General features: G+C 37.9%; 1 protein-coding gene across 1 annotated transcript; it reads right to left on the reverse strand.

Annotated features, from left to right (window-relative positions):
• Positions 1–944: 944 nt before the first annotated feature.
• On the reverse strand, positions 945–19,163 carry LOC149153253 (linoleate 13S-lipoxygenase 3-1, chloroplastic-like). Its single transcript, XM_089445918.1, is given in 9 exon segments — positions 945–2,397; positions 13,170–13,436; positions 13,692–13,993; positions 14,224–14,331; positions 14,464–14,549; positions 14,703–15,038; positions 16,556–16,793; positions 17,222–17,502; positions 18,589–19,163. Coding segments are annotated over 9 exon segments (2,775 nt in total). The 5' UTR covers positions 18,992–19,163; the 3' UTR covers positions 945–1,643.
• Positions 19,164–24,826: the final 5,663 nt, after the last annotated feature.

The following is a 24,826-nucleotide window of genomic DNA, read 5'->3' on the forward strand; positions in this document are numbered from 1 at the left end:
AGTCAAAATTGGAAGCTAATTATCACAATATACATAGAAGATGATGAACTTTAGTGATAATAATTAAACAAACAAAGTGCTAACCAATGTGCCTATATGACAGGGATTCTCTCTTTATAAATATTATTTTTTATGCATTTCATTACTCACAAGTTCTCTAGCTATGAACATATGGGAGTTGGACTCTACCTACACATTCCTTTCTTAGGACTTAACACATGATGCATCTTTTTGCGTGCAACTTTACATATGAAACTATACAATCATAGCTTCCTTGAAACTTGGCACACATGGCACCTCTACTCTTGTAGTCTTAAACTTGTCTTACATGGCACTTCTACTCTTATAGTCAGACATTTGGCATAGCACTTACACTCTAATACTCTCACAAATAACACTTCAAATCTTGCAATCATGTACACCTATTATAATATTCTTAAGCATGGTTTGCTTGAGTAATAATATTCTGTTATAATCTCCACATATACTACGTAATCTTCAACATTGTAATATAGTTGAGAATTTTTGTCAAAACACTTTATTTACATACTTTATATTAAATGTAACATTCTGGCAAACCATATTTCAAAAATCTATTCAATAAATATTATCACTCTGATGCATAGCAAAGAAATTATTCAAAAAACTTAAATCCTTCTCCAACTTTCCCTTAGTTAGTTATTTGTATGAGAGTATTAAAATACAAAAGATATAATTTTTTGACTACCCATTATGAGAACTATATAATCTATTCATTTAATATATAATACATTTTGGTTAATTTATATCATTGACATTCCATGCATATATTAACTTATTTGCCATATAAATTCAACTTAATGGGTTTTTACAGAAGTGATATTAATACAAAATCCCTACAAAATTTGTTATAATGGTGATATACATGGTTGTTAATCAATCAATTTAAAGTTATATAGAAAATCTTCTTTATAACTTTGATACTTGTATCATATACCCTGGTGGGAAGTCTATGTACAATATAAAGCCATGAAACAAATCAAATGTCTATGATAAATTGGGATGAGTTCAAAATCATTCAACCTTATTGAATACTTTGAAGACAGGCATATGCAAATGCAATGCTTGCACAAAATCTTCGCTACATGATATTAGAGCGCAATTCTGAATTTCAATTTCACACGATGAGCCTCCACTTGAATTTTGTGTGACCTTGATGTATAAATTAGTTTTACATAGGTACATATATGCTGATTTAACTCAATTTCCTACCTATCAAACCTCCAGGAAACGCATATGTACTAGATGTCGAAGTAAAGAAGTAGAAAGCCAAAGACTGTTAGGCAACACCAACGAAGCTGGCCAACACAAGAAGAACAAACGTTGTCAAACAACCCCAATGACAACTTGGATATGTACTCTGTGAGTGACTGGACAGGTGAGTAGCTTTGAAAGGGGCCAGTCAACTACCATGTATTATTTCAAACCGGGCTACTGCTGCTGCTAATGAAGACAAAAGTGGCAAGGCTTGATCTAATATTTTTTCCGAGCTTGGGGAGAAGAATTGGTTTAGACATATATGCATATATAGCATCATGCTGAAGTCAAAGCATAACAAGTTCTGAAACCCAAAATAGGGAAAAACTGGACTTTCATCCTGATAGCTAAATTGAAATACTGTTGGGGATACCATGACCAGTTACCCCTGGACCTGATGATGGAAGCAATAAATCGTAAGGAAGTACGCCAACCCCATTCCTGTTCTTGTTACTCAAATCTTCATTTCTCTGATGTATGATTTCCTCTACCCCCTGAATTGTGGCAGAAAACCTTTGAAAGGCCTCCAGTGCTCTTCCATCATTAGTCCACTTAGTCTCATGTCTCTCGCCCAAGTACTCTTCATCTGGTGAATGCGTTGAGAGAGTGTCCACGACAGCCATGGTTTTGGTGGCTTGGAGCTGAGTTGGCATTGATGATAGGAAGAAATTCTGAGGATTTGAAAGAAAGCTTTTATACTCTGGATCTGTTTCATTGGGGATCAACTTTCTCATAATACAGGGTCTGTTGGGTACATACCCTCCATATGGGTATTGTCCAAAATTCAAAGCATCATGCTGCCCTCATGCCACCCAGATTATTGTAGTTAAGATCCCTGCTAGATCTTCCTTTGTCTCCAACTTTGGCCACCAGGATGCATTTATTTTATCGTAATGCCCTTTGTTTATTGTTTCATCCCACCATGCTTGAAGTTTAATATCAGTTTGCACACTGTTGGAATCAAAGTAATAGATGGAAACATAATCTTCCTCCCATTCCTTTATGGTATACCAAATAAGAAGACTATCGGCAACATATGGGTAATCTTTAATTACAAGTCTTAGACCATGGGGTTGACTCGGATCCTCTACACCCATGCCCCTAACATGGAAAAAGCCATCACTTGTTAGGTTGATACATGTGATGATAAACGAAAAGTATTTGCAAAAGCCTAGATTTTAGCTGACTTTCATCTGATTTGTCAGAGCCAGAGTAGCTGTGACTGGAGAAAAGGGAAACAATAAGACCACGAAATAATAACCAACATGCACTCTGACACACAGACGTGTACATACATACATGGATATACATGCATATTTTGAAAATCCAAGCTTCTTTGTTTTCCTCTTTCCTTGTTTGGTTTCTTGAGTGTTTGTTTCTAATCGAAAAACTGAAGCTGTTGATTAGGCACGTTTGTGATTAACTAGACCACAAGAGGTCACCAGGAGAAAGAGAAAAAGAAAGAAACGCCGTTTTGCAATGGTAAGAAAATGGAAAAGAAGGGCCTTTTTTAACTACCTTGAGGCTTGCACCTGGATCTGCAGCATTTGGGCTGTGAATAGTTTGCTTCTCTTGAACAAATGTGTTTCAACTAGTTTTATGTCTTTCTGAATAATAGTTGAAAGAGTAGTTCAACAATGCTATGACGAAAAACAGGTTTTGACAAAATAACTCCGATAAAATCATAAATCAAGCTACAATATGCAAGGATTCTCACTCCCTAGAATCTAACCCGAGAAGAATTTAAAGAGAACATAAACACAATGTGAAGAACTAGCAAGAAACAAGCAGTAGTGCATCAAAAAAATACAGCATTAGCAGATCAACCAACCTAAGCTTTTTTGAAGATGAAGCCAACATGACAAATGGCTGAGGCTTACCAGATCATTTATGTGAAATTAAACTGAATGACGTTTGCCATTAGAGCTAAGAAAATATATCTTATGCGAGTGGGAAGTGAAATGGCACTGACGTTGTAGAAACAAGTACTAATGACACCATTTTGATAAAAGTTGGCATACAAGCAGAGCTACTGAAATGAGCCAAGCTAGATGCACCAGGCCCTTCGATGTTGCAACTTGGAAAGGATATGCCAAGAATGGTGTACATATCCAAAGGTACAAATATACAAGGATGGGAGAAACACAGAGCCTTGACGGCTGCATCAGGCTAATCAGTTTGACACAAATAACATATTCAGTAGCATTACTGACGACAGTCAAGCGACAAAGGGGAAAAAGATTAAACCTATTTCAAAGCCGAACACTCAACTGTTAACAATGCCCCCATTACAACAGCAACTTTGGAAAGTACGTGGAAAAAGAGTGGCAACATTGTTATTTACATTACGACAGTTGTGTGCAAAATACTCTTTCCCGAGATTGACAAGGTATAACGGTGGAGCATTCCTAGTGTATGGGCCATCCTGCATTACCCAAAATATTTCCATTCCAGGTTTCAGTTGTGGAATTCCAGTAATAGTTCTTAGTATTTAATAAAGGAAAAGTGACCACAACGTGGAGACCCGGGAATAAATCCAGTATGCATTTGGGTTATATTCCACAGGACAGCTGATGAATGTTGGTGATGTGGACCAAGTTGACATGATCAACTATGATGCACAGATTTTATGAGGATGTACAGCCTATAAAAGGAGCATCAAATTCATTTTTGGACACCTTTGAGTAACTTAACAGTGGGCAACTTGGGATTGCTCATGGGAGGAAGGGAATCTAAGCAGATGAGAAGGGGATCACAAGGGGATCAAACATATAAAGACGGATATCTCAATAAAGGAGATCAGAGAAGATCTCGAGTTTAAGTGTCTGAAAGTTCAGAGAGCTTTTGGGGATTGTGGGTTTGATCGTGGAGATTGAGATCATCAACATTGGAAGAAGAGTAGAAGTAAAAAAGGATTTAAATCGTGAAGTTCATGAAAGTAGATGTAATGAAGCTCACCATGTACCAGCAAATGATGTGGTGTAATGAGTAGAATAGCTTTGTTTTGGTTTCTGGCTTTGTTTAGTTTCAATAATAAAGCCATGTGTTATGTTATGCTTCCTTGAGGTGTTTGTTGCTTCCATGGTTTGTTGTTGTGCACTCTAAGATAGGCAGTTTGTTGCATCAAAGTGGGAAGAACCTACGGTCAAGATAGCTCCAAGAAGGACAGTGTTGGGAAATGTTGTTGGAGGAAGACATGGCACTAACAAAAGAAGTGTTCAGTAGATTTGTTCAAGAAAGAGACAGCTCCAACATGGGGGCGAGGTAAGATTTGTTTGGATTTGTAAAGAAAATTTCAGGGAAGTGAGAAGAATATAGCAGAGAAAGGAGGCAAATGAGTCCAAGGAAGTAAGAGCAGACCTCACAGAGATGAGTATGAGATTATATTATGTAAAGGAGGTGCAAGCCTTGGATGGGGCTTGGCAGAAAGGAAAGTAAAGATGGCGTATGAGGATGAAGATGAGTGATAGGAGGTCATGTACTTGATTGTTACTTTTGTCGTCAATGAGAAGGTGTCTCCTAAACAAGCACATCAGCTTGCCTTGGAAGCTAAGCAGAAGTTGACCAACAGACAACAGGGTGTGAAGGGAGAAGGAAAAGTAAAAGGTGAAGAATTTATTAGAATGTTGAAAATAAAATCTATAGAAAGGTATCTCTACGTTGACGACAAAATTAACAATCAAGTACATGAAGACAGCAGATATGTGAAGTGCAATATGATGTGAGTTGCAAGATATAATAATATCTAGAGAGAGTGTTCCCAGATTGTTATGGTGAAAGCCAATTATGAGTAAAGAGGGCATGTGGTTGTGTGCATCCTAGAAGAAATTAGGAAGGGGCTTACAACATAAAATATGCAAGAAAAAATCTAGAAAAGTGGAGTTAAAGAGAAAGCACCATTGCAAAAGATGCATGTGGGAAATTTTGATTATTCTAATATGTTTTGTGTTGAGTTTGCAAATATGAAAGATCGAGGATGTAAATGTCTTTTATTTGAATTCCATAAGATCAGTGACCAAGAAGGAGTTGAGAATCTCCTTGAAAGGGATGAGATGAACGTTGCATGTAGTTTGTGCACAGATTCGAAGGTTACAAACAATGTGAAAGCTGCAATGTATCAGGACGATAGAGGCAGGGAATTTGTGGTTGCACAGCAACCAAATATTTTCAAGAAATGAGTGGTACCTAAAGAGCAAGATGTCATAGGAGAGTACCCCAGATTGAGGCAGCATTGGTTGGTTATTTATGAGGTTTTTGTGACAAGTATGTTGAGAAGTATTGATATAATTGTATAGACCATCCCGCATCACCCAAAAATATTTCCATTCCAGTTTCCCAGTTTGTTGAATTCCAGTAATTGTTCCTAGTATTTAATAAAGGACAAAGGGACCTCATCACAAAGACCTAGGAATAAGTTGGGTCAGATTCCACATGGTAATTGTTGATTGGTGACAATGTGGACCCACTTGACTATGTCAACCATATGATCAGATTTTATAGAGGATTAGAGCCTATTAAAGGAGCATACAAATTCATTTGTGGACAGCTTTGGGTAGCTCAATAGTGGGCAATTTAGGATAGCTCAAGGCAGGAAGGCAATCCAAGTAGATGAGAAGGAAATCTTCAAGGGAACTAAAATAGAGAAGAGGCATGTTTCTCAACAAAGGGGATCAAAGATGAAGATTTCAAGTTCTAGTGTGTTGAAATGTGGCAACAAGAATATTCCAATTTTAATTTGTCCTTGAATTAAAATTCGAATTTAGTCTCACCAGCTGCTTGAAAAATAATTAATTAATTCATCTTGAGTTAATTAGTTGGAGAAATTCAAGCTAGAAGTCTTTGTGAAGTCATGCAACAGTTATCCCTCAAATTAAGGAGATTATCCCTTAAATTAAGGAGATAAGGATGAGTTGTATTTGAGTTGTAATTAGTTAGCTCAGTTAACTGAGTTAAGTCCAGTTAAATTAGTTCCAATCAGTTTGAGAAACTAATTGTGAGTTTAGTCAGTTAATGTATGCATGCATGAAACTAGTGCACTCCAAATAACTGAAGATTCTCTCATAAATAACTCATGCATGTCAGTGCAGACAAATACCCAGTTGAGATTAAAGACAGGGACAGTGTACTATCAGTTGCAAGAATTTTCCTATAAGAAAATCTCTTGCATGCAAAAGGAATTCATTCCTTGAGATTTGCGCAGTTTTACAGTGTGTGAGATCAGTGTCACACAAGGTTACAGCTGGAGCACCCAAGGAAAAACTGCGCAAGGAAATAGGAGACTTGGAGGGCAAAAGAGAGGGCATATGAGCAGTCTATTTTGTCTATGAGAGGCAGTGAGGGATTGTACTGAGAGCTGGATGGTTGTGAGAGCTAAAGTTGTGTGTAATCCTGAGATATTTCCACTTGTATGATAATACAGATAGCGAGGTTTTTAGTTGAGGCTTTCCCCAGAGTATTCTTCTATGTTTCATCTGTATTGATCCTTCTTCTCTGTTATATGTGTTCTGTTTGATCTTGCTCAAATCGATTAAGTTTCTGCAAGTTTGATTGTAGAACTAGATTAAGTATTTTGCTTTAGTTATATTGCATAATCAAGTTAATCTACAGTGAGAATTTCTACATGGTATTAGAGCAAAGGTGATCGAAGCTGTGCACAGTATACTGAGAAGGGAAATTCGAAGTTTGAAGTTCTTGGTTGCACGTGCAAAATCGAATTCTTATCACACCTCAAAGTTCACCAATGGCGTTCAATGGCTTGAGACTCGAGTATGCTCTGGATGGCAGCTCGAATTACATAGCATGGAAGGATCGCATGGAAGCGGTATTAGAAGACAATGGTTTGAAAGATTTCATTGGTCAAGAAATCCCCAAGCCAGCTGCAGCTAATGCACAAGAATTGGCTGAATAGAAGAAGTGTGTGGCGAAGGCGAGACGGATTCTTCTAGAGGGAGTTTGAGACCATATTGTCTTGAGTCTCCATGGGAAGGAGACTTCGTTTTCAATGTGGAAGACATTGAAGGACCTATATTAGAACAGTAGCGACCAAAGGAATCTGGCGCTCAAGGATAAACTTCGGAAAATCAAGATGGAGAAGGGCGACACTGTTTCTACATATCTGAACAAGCTCACCACCTGCAGAGATGAGCTTGGTAGTGTGGGAATAACTACAGCCCACGATGATATGGTGAGTTTTGCTCTCTTCGGTCTTCCAAAGAGCTAGAATAGCTACCAGGACTTTGTGAATGGAAGAGAGAAACTGTCGGATTGGGAACGACTGTGGTCGGATCTGATGCAAGGGGAGATCAAGAGGAACACAAGAGATGGTTCTTCATCTAAGCATGATGATGAAGAAAAATTGGCCTTAGCAAGTAAGGCAAGGAAAGGGAAAGGGAAGGCTTCCCATTCCAAATCTAATTCTTCTCATGGAGGGAAGAAGATTGACAAATCTAAAGTGAGATGTTTTAATTGTCATGAGGTGGGCCATTATGCAACTAATTGCCCATTGAAGAAATCCAAGAAGGGATCCTCGAAAGGATCAGAAGGTGAGGCATTAGCCTCTCAGTTCGAATTGGATTTTACCCTCATCGCATGCATAGTTTTATCGATGGTGGGTTGTGTTTGGTATCTGGACAATGGAGCCTCATTCCACATGACCAGCGATAAAATTTTATTCAGTACCTTGGAGGAGAAAGACCTCAAGATGCGCATAGAAATGGGTGATGACGGAAAGTATTGTGTTTCAAGAGAAGGCACGGTTGCTTTTCAAAGGGAGTATGGAGCTCGTCTCACCTTGACTGATGTAAAATATGTCCCTGGACTGAAGAAGAACTTGGTATCAGTCGCGATGTTGGAAGACAAAGGCTACAATGTTGTCTTCAGTAAAGGAAAGGCGTTCCTGAGACACATAGCCACGGGTCAGACCAAGAGGATTGGGATTCAAGTGAAGAATCTCTATAAACTAGAGGTAGATGATTGTGCTGCATTGAGTTCGAAAGCAGAATTGGTGCAAAGCCAAGACATTGGCGAGTTATGGCATAGGCGGTTGGGCCACTTGCATCATGGGGCCTTGAAGATAATGCAGCAAATCTCTACCGGACTTCCCAAAGGTAAACTTGAGCAAGTGGACACATGCAAAGGTTGTACCTTGGGAAAGTACGCCAAGTCTTCCTTTCATGATCGAGACAGTCGAGCTGAAGCAATCTTAGAGCGAGTTCATATTGATGTGTGTGGACCATTCTCGACAGCATCCACCGTGAAACAAAGGTATTATGTGATTTTCATTGATGATTTTTCTCATAAATGCTGGATTTATTTCATGTAGAAGAAGGACCAAACCTTCTCAAAGTTTTGTGAGTTCAAAGCTTTGGTTGAGAAAGAGTCAGGGAAGAAGATCAAGGCCTTGAGAAGCGACAATGGTGGAGAGTATGTCTCTCAAGAGTTTAAGGACTTCTGTGCAATGGAAGGAATTAAACGGGAGTTGACGGCACCTCATAACCCACAGCAGAATGGGGTGGCCGAGAGGAAGAACAGAATGATTGTGGGGGCAACTCGGGCGATGTTGCATGACCAAGGCCTACCACTTCATTTATGGGCTGAGGCATGCAACAAAGCGGTCTATTTGCAGAATAGAAGCCGACATCGCATACTTGGGATGAAGACACTAGAGGAAGCTTTCTCCTGGAAGAGACCAGATGTGGGTCACTTCATGATCTTTGGCTCATCGGTATATTGCCATGTGACCAAGGATGCCCGAAAGAAACTTGAGCCGAAAGCTGAATTGGGAATACTTGTGGGGTACACTGATTCACCTCACAACTATCGGGTGTACTTGCCTACCAGTCGGAGGACAGTGGTTCGTAGAGATCTCAAGTTTGATGAGCAGAAGGCCATGCGAGTTTCCTTTGAGAGGGAGCTCCAACTACAAGTTGTGGAGGAACTTTTAGTTCTTAAGGAGGAGGAGCCTCAGACTGATGCGGAGCAGCCGCATGCAGAGGTTCCAGGAGTGGAGACATCCACTCAAGCAGAGTCTTCCAGAGATGGATGGAAGCGCACAAGAGAAGCTGACAGATTGTTGTCGGATGCGAGAGAGAATGTGGGAGAACCATCTTCTCAGCACAGACAGAGGAGGTCACCTGATAGGTACACTGGATACATGGCCCTTGTTGGGGAATGTGTTGAAACCGAGCCATCTTCCTTTGAGGAAGCAGTACAGCAGCCGATTTGGGTTGATGCTATGGTAGAGGAGTATGACTCCATAATTTGGGACAGTGTTTGGGATGTGGTTCCAAGACCGGAGAACAAGTCAGTTGTGAGTTCCCGTTGGCTTTACAAGGTAAAGCAAGCTGTTGATGGTAGTGTGGAGAAACATAAGGCAAGATTTGTTGCCCGTGGTTTCTCACAGGTCGAGGGGATCGACTATGATGAGACTTTTGCTCCTGTAGCAAGGTACTCATCTATCAGATCGATGTTGGCACTATCAGCATAGATGGATTGGAAGATCCATCAGATGGATGTGAAGACCACATTGCTCAATGGCAAGATTGAGGAAGAGGTGTACATAGAGCAGCCGGAAGGTTTTGAGACCTTCAATCGTGAGTCGCATGTGTGCCGACTCAAGAGAGCTTTGTACAGGTTGAAGCAAGCACCTCGTGCTTGGTACACTAGGATTGACAACTACTTCACCAGGTTGGGCTTCACAAAGAGTGAAGCGGATGCGAACCTGTACCACATCATGGTGAAAGGTAAGCAGTTGATCATTGTTCTTTATGTTGATGATCTCATATTGACAGGTGATGATCAGTTGATCATGTCTTGCAAGGAGGACCTTGCAAGAGAATTCGAGATGAAAGACATGGGTCTCATGCACTACTTCCTTGGCATGGAAGTGTGGCAGAAGGATGGGGAGTTGTTTGTGTCTCAGGGAAAGTATGCCAATGAGATACTCAGGAGATTCCACATGGAGAAGTGCAAGCCCATGCAGACTCCTCTAGCAGGTAACTGGAGGAAGGAGGATGCTACTTCAGGAGAAGTAGTAGAAGCTACTGTGTACAGGTAGCTTGTGGGTTCACTGATGTACTTAGTGAACACACGACCAGATTTGTGCTATGCGTGAACCAGCTAAGTCAGGCTATGGTTCAACCTACCAAGATGTTTTGGAAGGCAGCTAAGCATGTTTTGAGATACCTCAAAGGCACATGTCAGTATGGATTATGGTACAGACGGACAGAGGGAGTGAAGCTACAGGGCTTCACAGATGCAGATTGGGCAAGGATTCCATCAGATCGGAAGAGCACATCAGAAGAGATTTTCAACCTTGGGTCAGCTGCAGTTTCTTGGTACAGTAGGAAACAGAGGTCGGTTGCACTCAGCACAGCAGAGGCTGAATACATGGCTGCAAGTCACGCAGCAAGTGAGGGCATTTGGATGCGGAAAATTCTAGTTGGTTTGTTTGAAACTTTGATCAGAGGATGGATCCAACTGTGATCTATTGTGATAATCAGAGTTGTATCAAACTCTCTGAGAATCCAGTATTTCATGACAAGTCCAAGCACATCGACATTCGGTATCATCATCTCAGAGACTGTGTGGCGAGGAGGATCATGTTGTTGCAGTATATTTCGACCGAGGAACAAGATGCTGACATTTTGATTAAGGCATTGTCAAGGTGTAAATTCGAGTTCCATAGAGACGGGATCGGGGTGGCTGATAATCCCTTTCTTGTTGAGAGGGAGTGTTGAAATGTGGCAACAAGAATATTCCAATTTTAATTTGTCCTTGAATTAAAATTGAGAATTAAAATTCGAATTTAGTCTCACCAACTGCTTGAAAAATAATTAATTAATTCATCTTGAGTTAATTAGTTGGAGAAATTCAAGCTAGAAATCTTTGTGAAGTCATGCAACAATTATCCCTCAAATGAAGGAGATTATCCCTTAAATTAAGAAGATAAGGATGAGTTGTATTTGAGTTGTAATTAGTTAGCTCAGTTAATTGAGTTAAGTCCAGTTAAATTAGTTCCAAACAGTTTGAGGAACTAATTGTGAGTTCAGTCAGTTAATGCATGCATGCATGAAACTAGTGTACTCCAAATAACTGAAGATTCTCTCATAAATAACTCATGCATGTCAGTTCAGACAAAGACCCAGTTGAGATTAAAGACAGGGACAGTGTACTATCAGTTGCAAGAATTTCCCTATAAGAAAATCTCTTGCATGCAAAAGAAATTCATTCCTTGAGATTTGCACAGTTTTACAGTGTGTTGGAGCAGTGTGTAAGATCAATGTCACACAAGGTTACAGCTGGAGCACCCAGGGAAAAACTGCGCAAGGAAATAGGAGGCTTGGAGGGCAAAAGAGAGGGCATATGAGCAGTCTATTTTGTCTATGAGCAGTAGTGAGGGATTGCATTAAGAGATGGATAGCTGTGTGTAATCCTGAGATATTTCCACTTGTATGGTAATACAGATAGCGGGGTTTTTAGCTGAGGCTTTCCCCAGAGTATTCTTCTGTGTTTCATGTGTATTGATTCTTCTTCTCTGTTATATGTGTTCTATTTGATCTTGCTCAAATCGATTAAGCTTCCGCAAGTTTGATTGTAGAAGTAGATTAAGTATTTTGCTTTAGTTATATTGCATAATCAGTTTAATCTACAGTGAGAATTTCTACATAGTGGAGTAAAAGAGTTCAGAGAGCTCTTGGGGGTCATGGGTTCACTCATGGAGATCAAGATCCATATTGGAAGAAGATTAGAAGTTGAAAGGATCTGGAGCATTAAGTTTGTAGAGTAGATCTGATGATGAGTCTGCATGTGAGTGAGTGACATTTTGAGGTTGTGATGTAATGAGCAGAATAGCTTTGTTTTGGTTTCTGGCTTTGTTTAGTTTCTATAATAAGGACTGTGTTATGTTATGCCCCTTGAAATTTGTGTGGCTACCATGGTTTATTGCTGTGGATTCTGAGATAGACAACTTGTAGTTGCACCATGCAAGTAATTGGAAATTTTGATCATAAAAGTGGCAAGAATGTGTAAAAAGATGAAAAATATAAGGGATGTGTTTCTATTGAAATTCATACTAAGATAATAAGTTTGGACCATCACACACCCTTTGTAGTGTCTTAATTGACAAGTTGTATGGACAAATCACTTAAATACAAGTATGGGAGCAGCACTGACAGCATATGTAATGTGCTAGCTACTAGGAAATATCCTATGTAGAGTATCCTATCTGAGAGCAGGAACAATGCAGAATATGAAAATGCATTAAAATTTAATACTAAATAGTCTACGATGATTTTAGTAGACATCGATTAGAAATAAGCATTACAAGTTACCAATGCAGAAGTGTCTACTTTCTTGATAAAAATGAGTAGGCAAATGGCAGTACTCTCCAATCCAAAAAACAATTGCCTGGATTAATGGCCATTTTCAAAGAACTAGACTAGTGCTGGTTAAGATTTAAGGTTGGGAAAATATTTTCTTTAAGGGAATTTGGAGCATATTGACCACTTCCTTTGCCCTCAGGAATCAGGATACGACAAGGAAAATATTTTTCTGTTTTCTGCAGTTTAGGCCTGTTGTACAAGGGATTTAAAATGGATGATATAAAAGTGATAGAGTTAAAAATTGTAAATTTTCATTTAGGCAACTAAAATTATTGTCAAATGAAGACCTATTTGTGAGGGATCCAACAAGACATTACAATGTGCTCGTCAATAGAAGAAATGTCCATTTTTTCCAACTAAAGTAGCATCTCATATCAAGGATTTGAATGTGCCTTCTATCAATATTAGATCCCATGGATTCATCGGGTATTCATGGAGAATGGAATATGAAAGTAAAGTCATGTTTTTACTGTCTCAAATTAAACCACATACCTTGCAAGCAAGTCTGCAGGCAAGGCCTCCCTGTCAAAGCGCCATGCTCTGTCATATGCAGATGCACTTAACTCCATGGAATACTTGTCTGGTGTAAAGCAAGATTCAATAACTCCTCCTCCATTTATCAAGCTCTGGCGAGCCAATGCATTAATTTCCATAGTGTAACGCAAATGTGGTAGCAACAGCTTGAAGATGGGATGCATACAGCTCAGCTGCCTGTTAGCTGCAATAATATAGGGCTCCATGCAAGCATGTGTCCGTAGCCTGTCAATTGATCCAGAGAGTTAAGGTCTAGCATAAGACTTTGTATGAGTGAAAATGTCAGGCAGGCCATCTTAGAAGTTTATTACTCAACTCCTGATAAAAAGTTTGCACAGATGCAAAAAAAAGTGCTACCATTATGTAAATGTCAAAACTTTTCTTTTGTACCACACTGCCATATACACCATTGCAGTCAGTGAGGAAACTACATACATTGAAAACTATCTATAATCTGTGCAAATAAACTAATCAACATACCAGTGATTGACGAGCTGGTGAAAACCAGCATCATTGGCGCACACATGAGATTTCGCTAATTTCCAAAGCCAGTACGAAGTTGCATCATGGCCATCAGTGAAAATTCGTTTGGATTCAGCTCCAGTAACGGTTGGTGGGAGACTGAGCTCAATAACTATAGGCTTAAGAGTGCCACGTGGTGTTAAAAAGAATATTGTTCTTGAAGCATAAACCTTTCTCCCCTTCAGAGAATTTATCTTGGTGACAAACGGCATATATGCATCATAGTAGTCCAAGATGAACAATCTTTCCTCTTCAAGTGCCTGCTTCATACAACATCTGTTACTAGAGGAATTTGGTTGCTAATCTAAAGAATACCCTACATTCAGATCATTCATGTTCCTGATTTTTTTTGGTTTGTCTATGACAGTGGGCTGGAGAGAGAAAGAAATGGAGCAGAGGATTTATATGTTCCGGTTATTCCATCCAACAGCCTTGCCTGTTCATATTGCCTCCTACACTGGTCTTTATTAAATATGAGAAATAATATTACCTGCTTAACAGACATTCCATTTAGTTCTCCTTCGACATGTTCAGATTTGATTGCAGACTCTGGTGAACCATATATTGCCGGATCCAGTTTGCTGAGAATGGGAAAGTCCTGAACGACATTCATTCGTTTGGATTGTTAAGACTTGAAATGAACCTCCTAATGAATCACAAACTAGTTTAAACCTTTTAAGGGAGTATCACAGTTAACTCAGTTCAGAATTAGACAGAAGTCAAAACAAACCTTTAACCGTTCAATATTAACAGGGTTCACCCCCGCCAATGTTTGGCGGCCAAACTCATTGTCACGTAACCATGCAAATCTATCCCCTGAAACATCATGCATATCATATTAAAGTAACAAAGAACAAAATCTGTTTCTGTCCATAAATCATGGTGACAAGAAGCAGGTGATCGATGTGCGTGAAAAACAGCTGAAAATGAAGACTTGCAAGCAATAGCATAAATTTTCTTTGTCCTTACTTGAGATTATGCCTGGGATTTCATATCGTAATAGCTCTTCACCAGTTTTTAGCACCTTATTCATTATCTTTGGCAACATCAGATTTTTAAAAATATCATGTTGATGTGGCTCAATCTTTAAAATCTGGCCCTCTCTATACAGACGATCAATATCAGAAAAGCACCCAAACTCATAATTGGGATTCGAGAAACTAGCTATCAATGATGGTACCAAGTTATGCAATAATCCTTTTAGTGCTCCTGCAGAAAATGTACTTTTCTTGATCTCCTCGAATGCTTCATCCCGTGGAACATATACAGTAATACGATTTTCTTGTCTGCTTTCTGCAGATGGATCTGTCCATAAGCATTGTACGACTATTAGGGCAGCGTAAATTGCTCAACCCCTTATAGTTGAAATTGCATTTGAAATTTACCAAATGAAAAAACTAGGCAAAACAACAATTAATGAATGACCATCTTTTAAAATAGTATGAAGATATTTCAGTTTCGTTATCTTCTTTGTGAAAGCTATTAAGCAGAATCACAGTTCTTGTACGCTTCTTGGAGACTTCGATGTGGGAACTTAATCACATACACTTACGAATTTTCAGTATGATCCTCTTCCAATGCACACGACTTATGTGGGGATGAAACCCATAAATGTCAAAAATATCTAATCTCCATGTCCATTATTAGTCTTATATGTTTTTCATTCACGATCATTTTTTGGGTCTCCAATCTATAACCAATTTTAGAAATTCCAAGAAAAAAGAGCTGAAAATATTATATTGATATGGCCATTTAGAATTCTGTGGGCAAAGAATCCATTGGATGCCAAAGAAGCAACTTTCACACTAAGGTCTCCTCCTTTCAATTACATGGGAAAATCTTATGATAGCTGGGGAGAAAACCCACACTAGATCTGGCAGTCTAGATTCTCTCCCAAAAGATGCTGTTCTTTCTTTAAGGCAGTTAAAGGTTGTTAACTTGCTTTTGTTTTACTATGGCTATACTATGTAAAAGAACAGTCCAAGTTTGTATAGGTATGAAGTCATAGTTAGGTACTCCATTGTTCTATTGCACATGATTTTTATCAGCTAGTGAAGCATTTTCTCCACAACAACAGAAATAAAAGGTAAGGTAACAAAAAATGCTGGCATGTTATTCAAATATTAACAATTTGAAGTTAAAACAAGAATCAATGATAGTCTAAAGGTAGCTGTGTAATCACCATATCATAACAAAAAGAAAACAGAAGGCATAAACCAGAATATCACAATATAAAATGAGCTTTTATGAAAATTCCTATACAACCCATTTAATAATTACCATAAAGTCGAAGAAAATCATAGCTTCAGGCTCTTAGTTTCATACAAATGAACCATCAAAAGGTATGGTGCACTATTGAAATCTGTACATAATGACAAAATGCACTAAAACATGAAAGACTGATGTCATGCTAATTAAGCTGGGATGAATAAGGTAGCAATTTGAGAATAACAAAACACTCTCAATGTATGTAAATTGAAGGAACTCATAGAAATAGTCATACAAAGATCCAAGTAGGGAAGGTCAGGTTCAATCAAGCATCTGAATCATGCACTATTCAATCAGCTTTACTTCGTAGTCTGATCATGTCAAAGTATCATGGAACCTTTATGGTAGTTCTCATGGTTGATGGCAGTACATTTGTTATTTTTTCTAATCTTTTATTCCTTTACTAGTTCAACCAGGATTTTTGAAGATAAAAAGACATAATCAAAGTAAAATCAATTTGCATCATGTCAGTATCATGAATCATAAGGCCTATTGTCACTAAAACCAATAGGCACTCGGTACTTGCATTTACAAAGCAGAGCAGAATCCCTCACCTGTCTTCATAGGAGGACGACCAGTGCGACAGCGTCTTGGATAAGTTATATCACCATCACCAAGAATCGGTCTTGCAAGATCCTCACTTTTATCAGCGTTCCCTAAATCATTGTAAGTCGCATAGTCATAAATTCTATCCCACTACTTACGTTCACCTTTTCCATCCCCACGCTTGTCTGTCAGGTCCTTCTGCCGAAGATCCTCTAGCCCATCAGGGGTTTTTGAAGGCAAATATGGCTGTTTTGATTTCAAAAAGAGAAAAATAAAACGCAGTAAGATTGTCTTCCCAAGTTTTTAACAAGAAAAAATGAAAATTTGACATGAACCATGTTGGGATTGTAATCTGCACAATCAAGACACAGTTTCCTAATTATTCAGAATGTGTGTAGCTTGTTCAGTTGCTAGAGGAAAGAAAATGTCCACCTATATTTTTTTCTCTCATAGATTCTACAGGGCCTGCTAAGTTCATGAATATAATTTCATTTCGTAACCTTATCCCCTATTCCTCCTTACTAGGGAAATTTACTTGACCTATGTTCTGAACACAACCCATGGAAGGCCAGTCTGACACTGTGCACCGAGCTAGCTAAACCCTAGTATACTCAGTCTCTAAAAACACGATAAACTCTGAAAATCCAATGTCCAGTTTGGGCAATCTAACTAACCTGATTGCTGAAGAAGATTCTTTTCTCGGGATTATCCTTCTTTGAATGAACCCAAGAGTGGCAGGGGAAGTAGATCGGCTCGCTGTCGAACCCTTCCACCACAATGGATTCTAAAAAGATTTCTTTGTCGTGATGATTGGTAACTAAAATAGCTCCCGGCCAACCAAAGTCAGCGCTTACTGTAAAATTTGCAGTGCATTCCATTATGTTATCTTCACGGGCAGTCTGCAGCAGCCAGCCCTTCAAAGCAGATTCTTTGCTTCTCTTGCCACTACTTGTCTCTGCAGCAGATAAAGAAGTGAAAAAATAAGCAAACAAAACATCTTCATCCAGCCAATTCAGTGTACATAAACAGGAAAACTAATAAGACGGAAGACCAACAAACTATGAATTAGCCCATACCCATCTAAACCTGGGCCTGATATATACGTCAACCAAAGCATGATATTGCATAGTTGAGTTCCAATTTTCGATAGGTGAATTGTTTACATGAACTCTATATATCAATGTTTGAGCCTATGAACCTCAAGGTGCTGATCAGACCTGGATTAGATGGCTGAACGTAAATTCAAAGAGTTGATGGGGTTTACCGCATGGCTAGTTGATAAAGGCATTGATAGTTCAGGGCAGACGTCGCGAGTTCAAATCTCATAGAGAACATGAGTTAGTGTACTACAATTGGTAAAGGCATTGACCATTCAGGGTAGAGGCCCAGAGTTCAAATCTCATACAGTCCTCCCATGTTAAAGTGCGTTGTTGTACTATGTTGGTAAAGGCATTGAGTATTTAAGACAGGTCTAGGGTTCTTAACATGGATTGTTTTACTGTGTTAGTAAAGGCATTGACCATTCAAAACGGAGGTGCAGAGTTCTGAAATCTCATAAAGCCCTCCAATGTTAAAGTAGGTTATGATCATTCAGGGCAGAGCTCCAGAGTTCTAAAATCTCATAGAACCCTTCCATGTTAAAGTAGGTTATTGACCATTCAGGGTAGCGCTTCACAATTCTAATATCCCATAAAACCCTTCCATGTTAAAGTACTGTAATTGGAAAAGGCATAGACCATTCAGGGCAGAGGTCTAGACTTCAAATTTCCAATGGCCTCCCATATTAAAGTGGGATATTGACCATTCAGAGTAGAGGTCTAGACTTAAAATCTCCAAAGCCCTCCACATTAAAGTGGGTTATTGCATTGTAATCGGTAAAGGCATTGACGATTCAAGGCAGTGGTCCAAAGTTCATATCTCATAGAGCCTTCCATGTTAATGTTGTGTTGGAGATCATAGCTCTCACAGATTAAACCATTGTGTTTACAAATTAAAAAGCAACTGAAAAACGGAAGAAAAGAGTTAGATCACAGCACCCCACCTGGATCGATGTCAACACTGACTAGTTCCAGAAGGACGTTCTGGCCAATGACATCTAACAGAGACACCCATTGATTCTCGATCTTGTCCTTCATGCGCTCCTTGAGTTTCTTTCTGATTGTGGCCACGGCCTTCACATTGATCATCGCACCCTTGTCAACAGAAGGCGTCACGGCGGTCGTCGTCGCAGGTTTATCACTGATAACAGCACAAATTGGACCGATTCTCCTTCTGCAACTACCATCGTTCCAGCAGCTCGATTGCCTGCCCGGAAATTTTGTCGGGAAGCAAAACTCGCGCGCTGTGCTTCGTGTGAGCATCCGCTGTCCACTGAGCAACATAGACGATCTGACATTGGCGATCGAACACTGGACATGCTCCATATTGGTAACCCTCGTCAGCATCCTTGAGGCACTCTAGCACACCACTGGTCCTGAGCCTAATGGACTCACTTATTTGTTCCTGCACTCGACACGTTCATACAGATCAAGGCCCTGCAAAATCATAACTTCTTGAAGTGAAGACACTTAAGTAAACACTGCAAAATTAAATAAAGCTGTAATGAAATAGACATTTCATTACAAGGTTTCAGTGTTTACTGCAAAATGGATTAAAATCGCAGTACCAGCCGATCATCTATGAATATGGATTCATCCTACATGTCTATTTATATAAAATAATACTCCACTCCAATTACAGCGATTCTTCTGGTGTTCATACGTAAGCAAAAACCATGAAAGATCTATTGCCTGTGGGACCTCACAATAAAACCATGCACAAATCGTGATCAGCTCTAAGGGAAAAAGTAAGGAAAGTGTCACAGCTATACCTACCGTTCAATGCAATCCAGTAATATCCGCTCTCTGCATATGTACATTCTGCTTAATAATTACTGTTAAGCATCGCTGTCTAAATACCGCTTGCTGTTCTTATTGAAGTATGTAGCACGCTCAAAAAGTAATTAAATATTACATCTCGACTTATTAGTATAGCACTTGATCTTGATTGGATTTAGCCGTAGTATGTTTTAAAATTGTTTTTTTTTTGTTTTATGTGGTGTTTTAAAATTGTTTTTGTTTTGAGAGATAAGGAGACAGAGAGGTAAGGATATTGGCAGGAGTGAGAGTCTGTGTTTGTCATTTCAGGCCCACCCAAAGGTTAAAAGTTCATATTATATGGTATAGATGGTATGATTTTTGTTGTAGTTTTATTGTTGTGTTTTTTTACCTTAAAAATTATGGAAATTTGAGTTATATTTTAAAAAGTTTTGGCAAATTTTTTTTAAAGTAAAAATTCTCAAATTTCATAATTTTAAGTGTCTTAGAAGTTTTTGATGGTGCTGAATTTATTTCTGACATCAAAAACATGATTGAAACACTGCCTCTACAAGATTTTTTGAAATTTTTTACCGGGTTTCAGACCACTTTTGGCTGTCAGGACAATTCATCAGCGCCTATGTAGAAGACTCCATGATTTTCCTTCAATAACAGTGATGATTCAATGCCACCTAAAATAATTATATTATTTCCTTCAATAGCAGTGATGATTCAATACCACCTAAAATAAATGTAATCACTGCCTGGTTTGACCACTAAATTGTTATCACTGCCTAATTTAACTACTAAATTATGATAAATTTTTCCAAGTATTCCACCAAAAATACCACTTTATCTGACACCGACCTAAAAAAAAGCCATAATAACTCAGTTTTGTTACCAGGCTTGAATTCAGGATTTACTGTGATTCTTCTGTTAATATTTACAGAAGAACTAAACCAAGAAGTACACCTCCTGTCCCCACTGTATTCGTGGAAGTAATGTACTTTTAACCTTTCCAGGACCATCATACAACCCATTTAAAATGTGACATTTGAATTATTGCAAAATACATCCATTTCAGCTTTTTCCAAAAGCTCGTGTTCATTCTTGTTGACTGGATTTTCCTGGTAGAAGCCTGGATCCATCGTGGAGACTGACAATATATAATTAAAAATTGTCTGTCGACAACTTTAGTGTACGATTGACATTTTGCAGAAAAATAAAAAGTTGTGCTATTTGTATTATTTGTGCTTTAAACGATTAATTAGCCATCAAAGTCCATTCTTATTACCTTGTCACGTGATGCTTCGTTTGTCTTTTCCCAATTAAATTCAAGATCTTAACTTCAACTCAATTCTCACTCATAGAGAGAAACATAAATATGTTCAGAAAATCGAATCAGCCGCAACAAAAATTATCACTGAATCCAAATTCGAACACTTCCAAGCATTCTCTCCAATAAAGGACTTGGAAGTGACACTAGGGTTGGACACGTAGGAGTAATGACAATAAATTGGACAAAGATACTAAACAAATTGGTTTTAATTTTGTTTTCTTTTATATTTACATTAAACCCATTTCACAATTTCAGGGTTTGGGCTTTTTTATATTAATTAATAATAACAGTATAAATGAGAGTTGTTCACATTGTGAAAATTCATAAGTTTTATAAAGCAATTTGTCTTATAAATTATATTTAGTCCGGTGAATATTAAAATATTTTTTTTTATTTTTCTGGAGTGAAATGATAATTTATTCATATATCATTTGATTTATTTGGGTTTGTTTTAAAATTGTTTGTGTTTAGTGAGGAGCTTTTTTTTAGATATAAAGAAATGGAGTCGTGTATTGTGCAGGCATTGCCTGAATGAATGGTCAAAAAAGGCTGGAATCTTGGTAAAAAAATTTCAAAAAGTCTTGTAGATGCAGAGTTCGAATCATGTTTTTTATGGTGAAAATGGATTCAGCACCATCAAAAACGTCTTAAACACATAAAATTATGAATTTTAATCGTTTTTACTTGGATTTACAAAAATTCCTACCATATTTTTTCAAAATATAACCAGAATTTCCATAACTTTTAATGCAAAAAAAACATAATTTTTAAACAACCGCTTAAAAAATAAGTTAATTATTCTAAACGTAAAAGCATCCGACAGATACCACCAACCATTTATTCTCGGTGGCCTAGTTTCCTTAAATAACACGATGATAAATCAACCTGTATTGATAGATAACCTCCAAAAATAATTGTCCAGAAAAACAAAAAACCTTTTATCAGACAGGGACCTCAAAAAACCCATGATAACTAAGTTTTGTTAGCAGGCTTGAATTCAGGCTTTACTGTCGTTCCTTCTTTAATATTTTATAGACGAACTGAACCATCCCCACCCATTATATTCGTGGAAGTACTGGACTTTTAATCTTTCCAGGACCATCATACATCCCACTTAAAATGTGAGCTTTGGATTTTTGAAAAATATGTGTTTTCAAAAGTTCGTCTTCATTCATTTAACTGGCTTATCCTGGGAGAAGCCTACATCCATCGTTGAGACTGAGAATATATTATAAATAAATTTTATCGACAACTTTGTTAAGAAAAATAAAAAGTTGTGCTGTCTTTGTCTTAGAAATAGCGTTGCCTAATTATCCGTTGAAATTTGGTGAAAATTATTTTTACGTGGATTGTGAACTGTGTTTTTAAAAAATAAATAAATTTGAAACTTTTTTGTAACATTTTAAATGTGCAGAATTTGCTACTCAAACCTATACTGATTTAATAATTTTGTGTTAAATTTCAAATGAATATAACTTAAAAAACCTCAAAAAAAAAAACAATTAATTAGTGATTTGCTTTTAGCGATTAGTTAGCCATCAACGTCCATTTCTATTATCTTCTCAAGTAGTGTTTCGTTTTTCTTTCCCTTGATAGTCCTTGCTTTGTCGGGGAGCACAACATTCGACTCACGATTAAATTGCATTGATTGTTTATTATTTTGTCTTTAAGTCATTTTAGCCAAAGTTTTTGGAAAATGTGGCTTTTTTCTATTTTGCATGAATTCAAAATTAATTTTATAATTTTCTGAAAATCTTATTTCTAATTTTTTTATTGGCCCAACACCTTTGGATGGGACATAATTCTTTTAGTGGAGAGCGCTTTATTTTTTGTAACAAATGATTTAAAAATAAACAAAAACTAATTTTCTCAATAGCCATTTCATTAGTGCTTTATTTTTTATAACAATTGATTTAAAAATAAACAGAAACTAATTTTCTCAATAGCCATTTCATTAGTAAGTGCTCTGACATTAACACTGACACTGACATTGTTATGGTACTACTCTTCCCCATGATTACAGAACTAACATGGTTGCAGATCCTTTGCGTAGGCGGGGGGAGGCGGCGACAATGACAGGCTACACAAGTCGTTGTGCAGAGATACTTTTACAAATTTCCGGATCGTATATCATATGAATGTTTACAGAGGACAGGGTATGTGCGAGAGAACAGGGAATATTATCATGTTTCGTTGTGTGATGCTTTTATTGTGCGGATTATGAAGTTTGTGCGAGAGAGCAGTGGCATAGAGTTTTTGGTTTTAGAGCTATGTATCTTTGCACAATTGTTAAGATTGTTGATTTCAGTGTTCTGATTTTTCTAGGCTATGCAGTGTTGATCTACATTATCAAATCAACATCAGGGAGTGCCTGTTGATCTCTTCTAGTTTGGTTTGACTAAAAGTTAATAAGTTAAGCTTGTACAGTGGTGGTTGTGCAGAGGAAGCATGTGGTCATTCGAAGGTGGTTGTGCGAAGGAAGTGTGTATGGAAGAAACGTGTGCGGAGGAAGTTGCATGGAGACTGGCGTTAAGTAATTAATTCAATGTTGTTCTGAGCATTAGGGTTGAGAAGTGTAGCAAGGAAGGCTCAATTTGACTTAGACTTGGTCAAATTGAGAAAATTTGAAATTTCCACATTAGCGGACAACTTGGAGGCAGTTTACTGAAGTGACATGGCTGTCGTCACTCAGTTAGCTCAGTAAATTTGAGTTAATGGGCTTGGAGTTCAGTTTGCATGTGTTGATTGCTAATTTGTAGCAATCTAGTTCAGTTATTTCTAGTTGTACTCAGTTAAACTAGTTCTAATAGTTAATAGAACTAGTTGGAGGTCAGTTGTGCAATGGGACAATAGTCTAACTTAGTGATCATCTAGTTAACTAATCAATCAACCAAAAATAGCTCATGCATGTAAGGAATTTGAATTGCTCAGTTGTGGTGGATATTCCAAGGCAGTGTAACATCAGTTGTAGACTAGTCTTGAGTGTACAGGTGTTGCATGCAATTAATGATCAATCCTTGGGAATTGTGCAATCAATTTGGAGGAAATTCCTAAAAAATAGGGGCCAATTTCCTCAGGATTTGCGCAAGGAAATAGGAGCTCAGGTGGAGGCAAAAATTGACTAAGTCTGGATCAGAGCTTTTCATTGAGCAGAGAGAACAATTATTCACTTGTAGGTTGAGCTCAGAGTGAGCAAGCAATTGTAATACATTCTCTATTCATCTAATTAATGCAAGCAGGCTTAAGGGGTTTTTACCAGTTGTTTTCCCCTAGATAAATATGTGTACTTGTGTATGTGATTGATGCATGTTTGTGAATGTTGTTCTAAATTGTAAATTAATTTCCACATAGTAGTAGTGTAGAATTGTGTCTCTTAATTTAGATTAGATTTCTTGAGCAATTGCAATTCTATTACCACATTTCTACAATTAGTGCTAGAATTGAATCTTTGCAGAGGACAGGGTATGTGTGGGAGATTTCATTGTGCAGAGCTTTTACTGTGTTGAGCTTTTATGGAAAATAAGAAAATAGGTTAGGGTATTTTCAGGAGAATTATGATTATGTATCCTTTGAAGGTATGTGTAAGAGAAGCAGTGTGTGTGGATGCGGGAGATTTCATTGTGTGGAGCTTTTAATTTTTTGAGCTTTTATGGCAAAGACGAAATTAGGACATGGTATTTTTGGGAGAACTATGATTATGCATTCTATGAAGGTATGTTCATGAGAACGAGGAATATTATTATGTTCTGTTGTGTGGAGATGGCATATTCTTATCAATTTCTTGAACAAATCTAATACTTTTACAAATTTCAGATCATATATCGTATGAATGTTTACGCAAGATGAAGTATATGTGAGAAAACAAGGAATATTATTATGTTTCGTCATGTGGAGTACGGAGTATGTGCGTACAAGAATTGCATAGAGCTTTGATTATGACGGGGTACGAAGTTTGTGCTAGATATTTCATTGTGCAGAGCTTTTATTAGGACTGAGTATTTCCACAATAACTGGGGGTGCATGTGGAAAATAATGAAGATGGGTATGTTTGTCAATTCGTTGAACAAATCTAATAATTTTACAAA

This window comes from Pinus tabuliformis, chromosome 9 (assembly GCF_031772625.1).
Source record: "Pinus tabuliformis cultivar Carrire ecotype Pingquan chromosome 9, CPIR1, whole genome shotgun sequence".
Lineage (NCBI taxonomy): Eukaryota > Viridiplantae > Streptophyta > Pinopsida > Pinales > Pinaceae > Pinus > Pinus tabuliformis.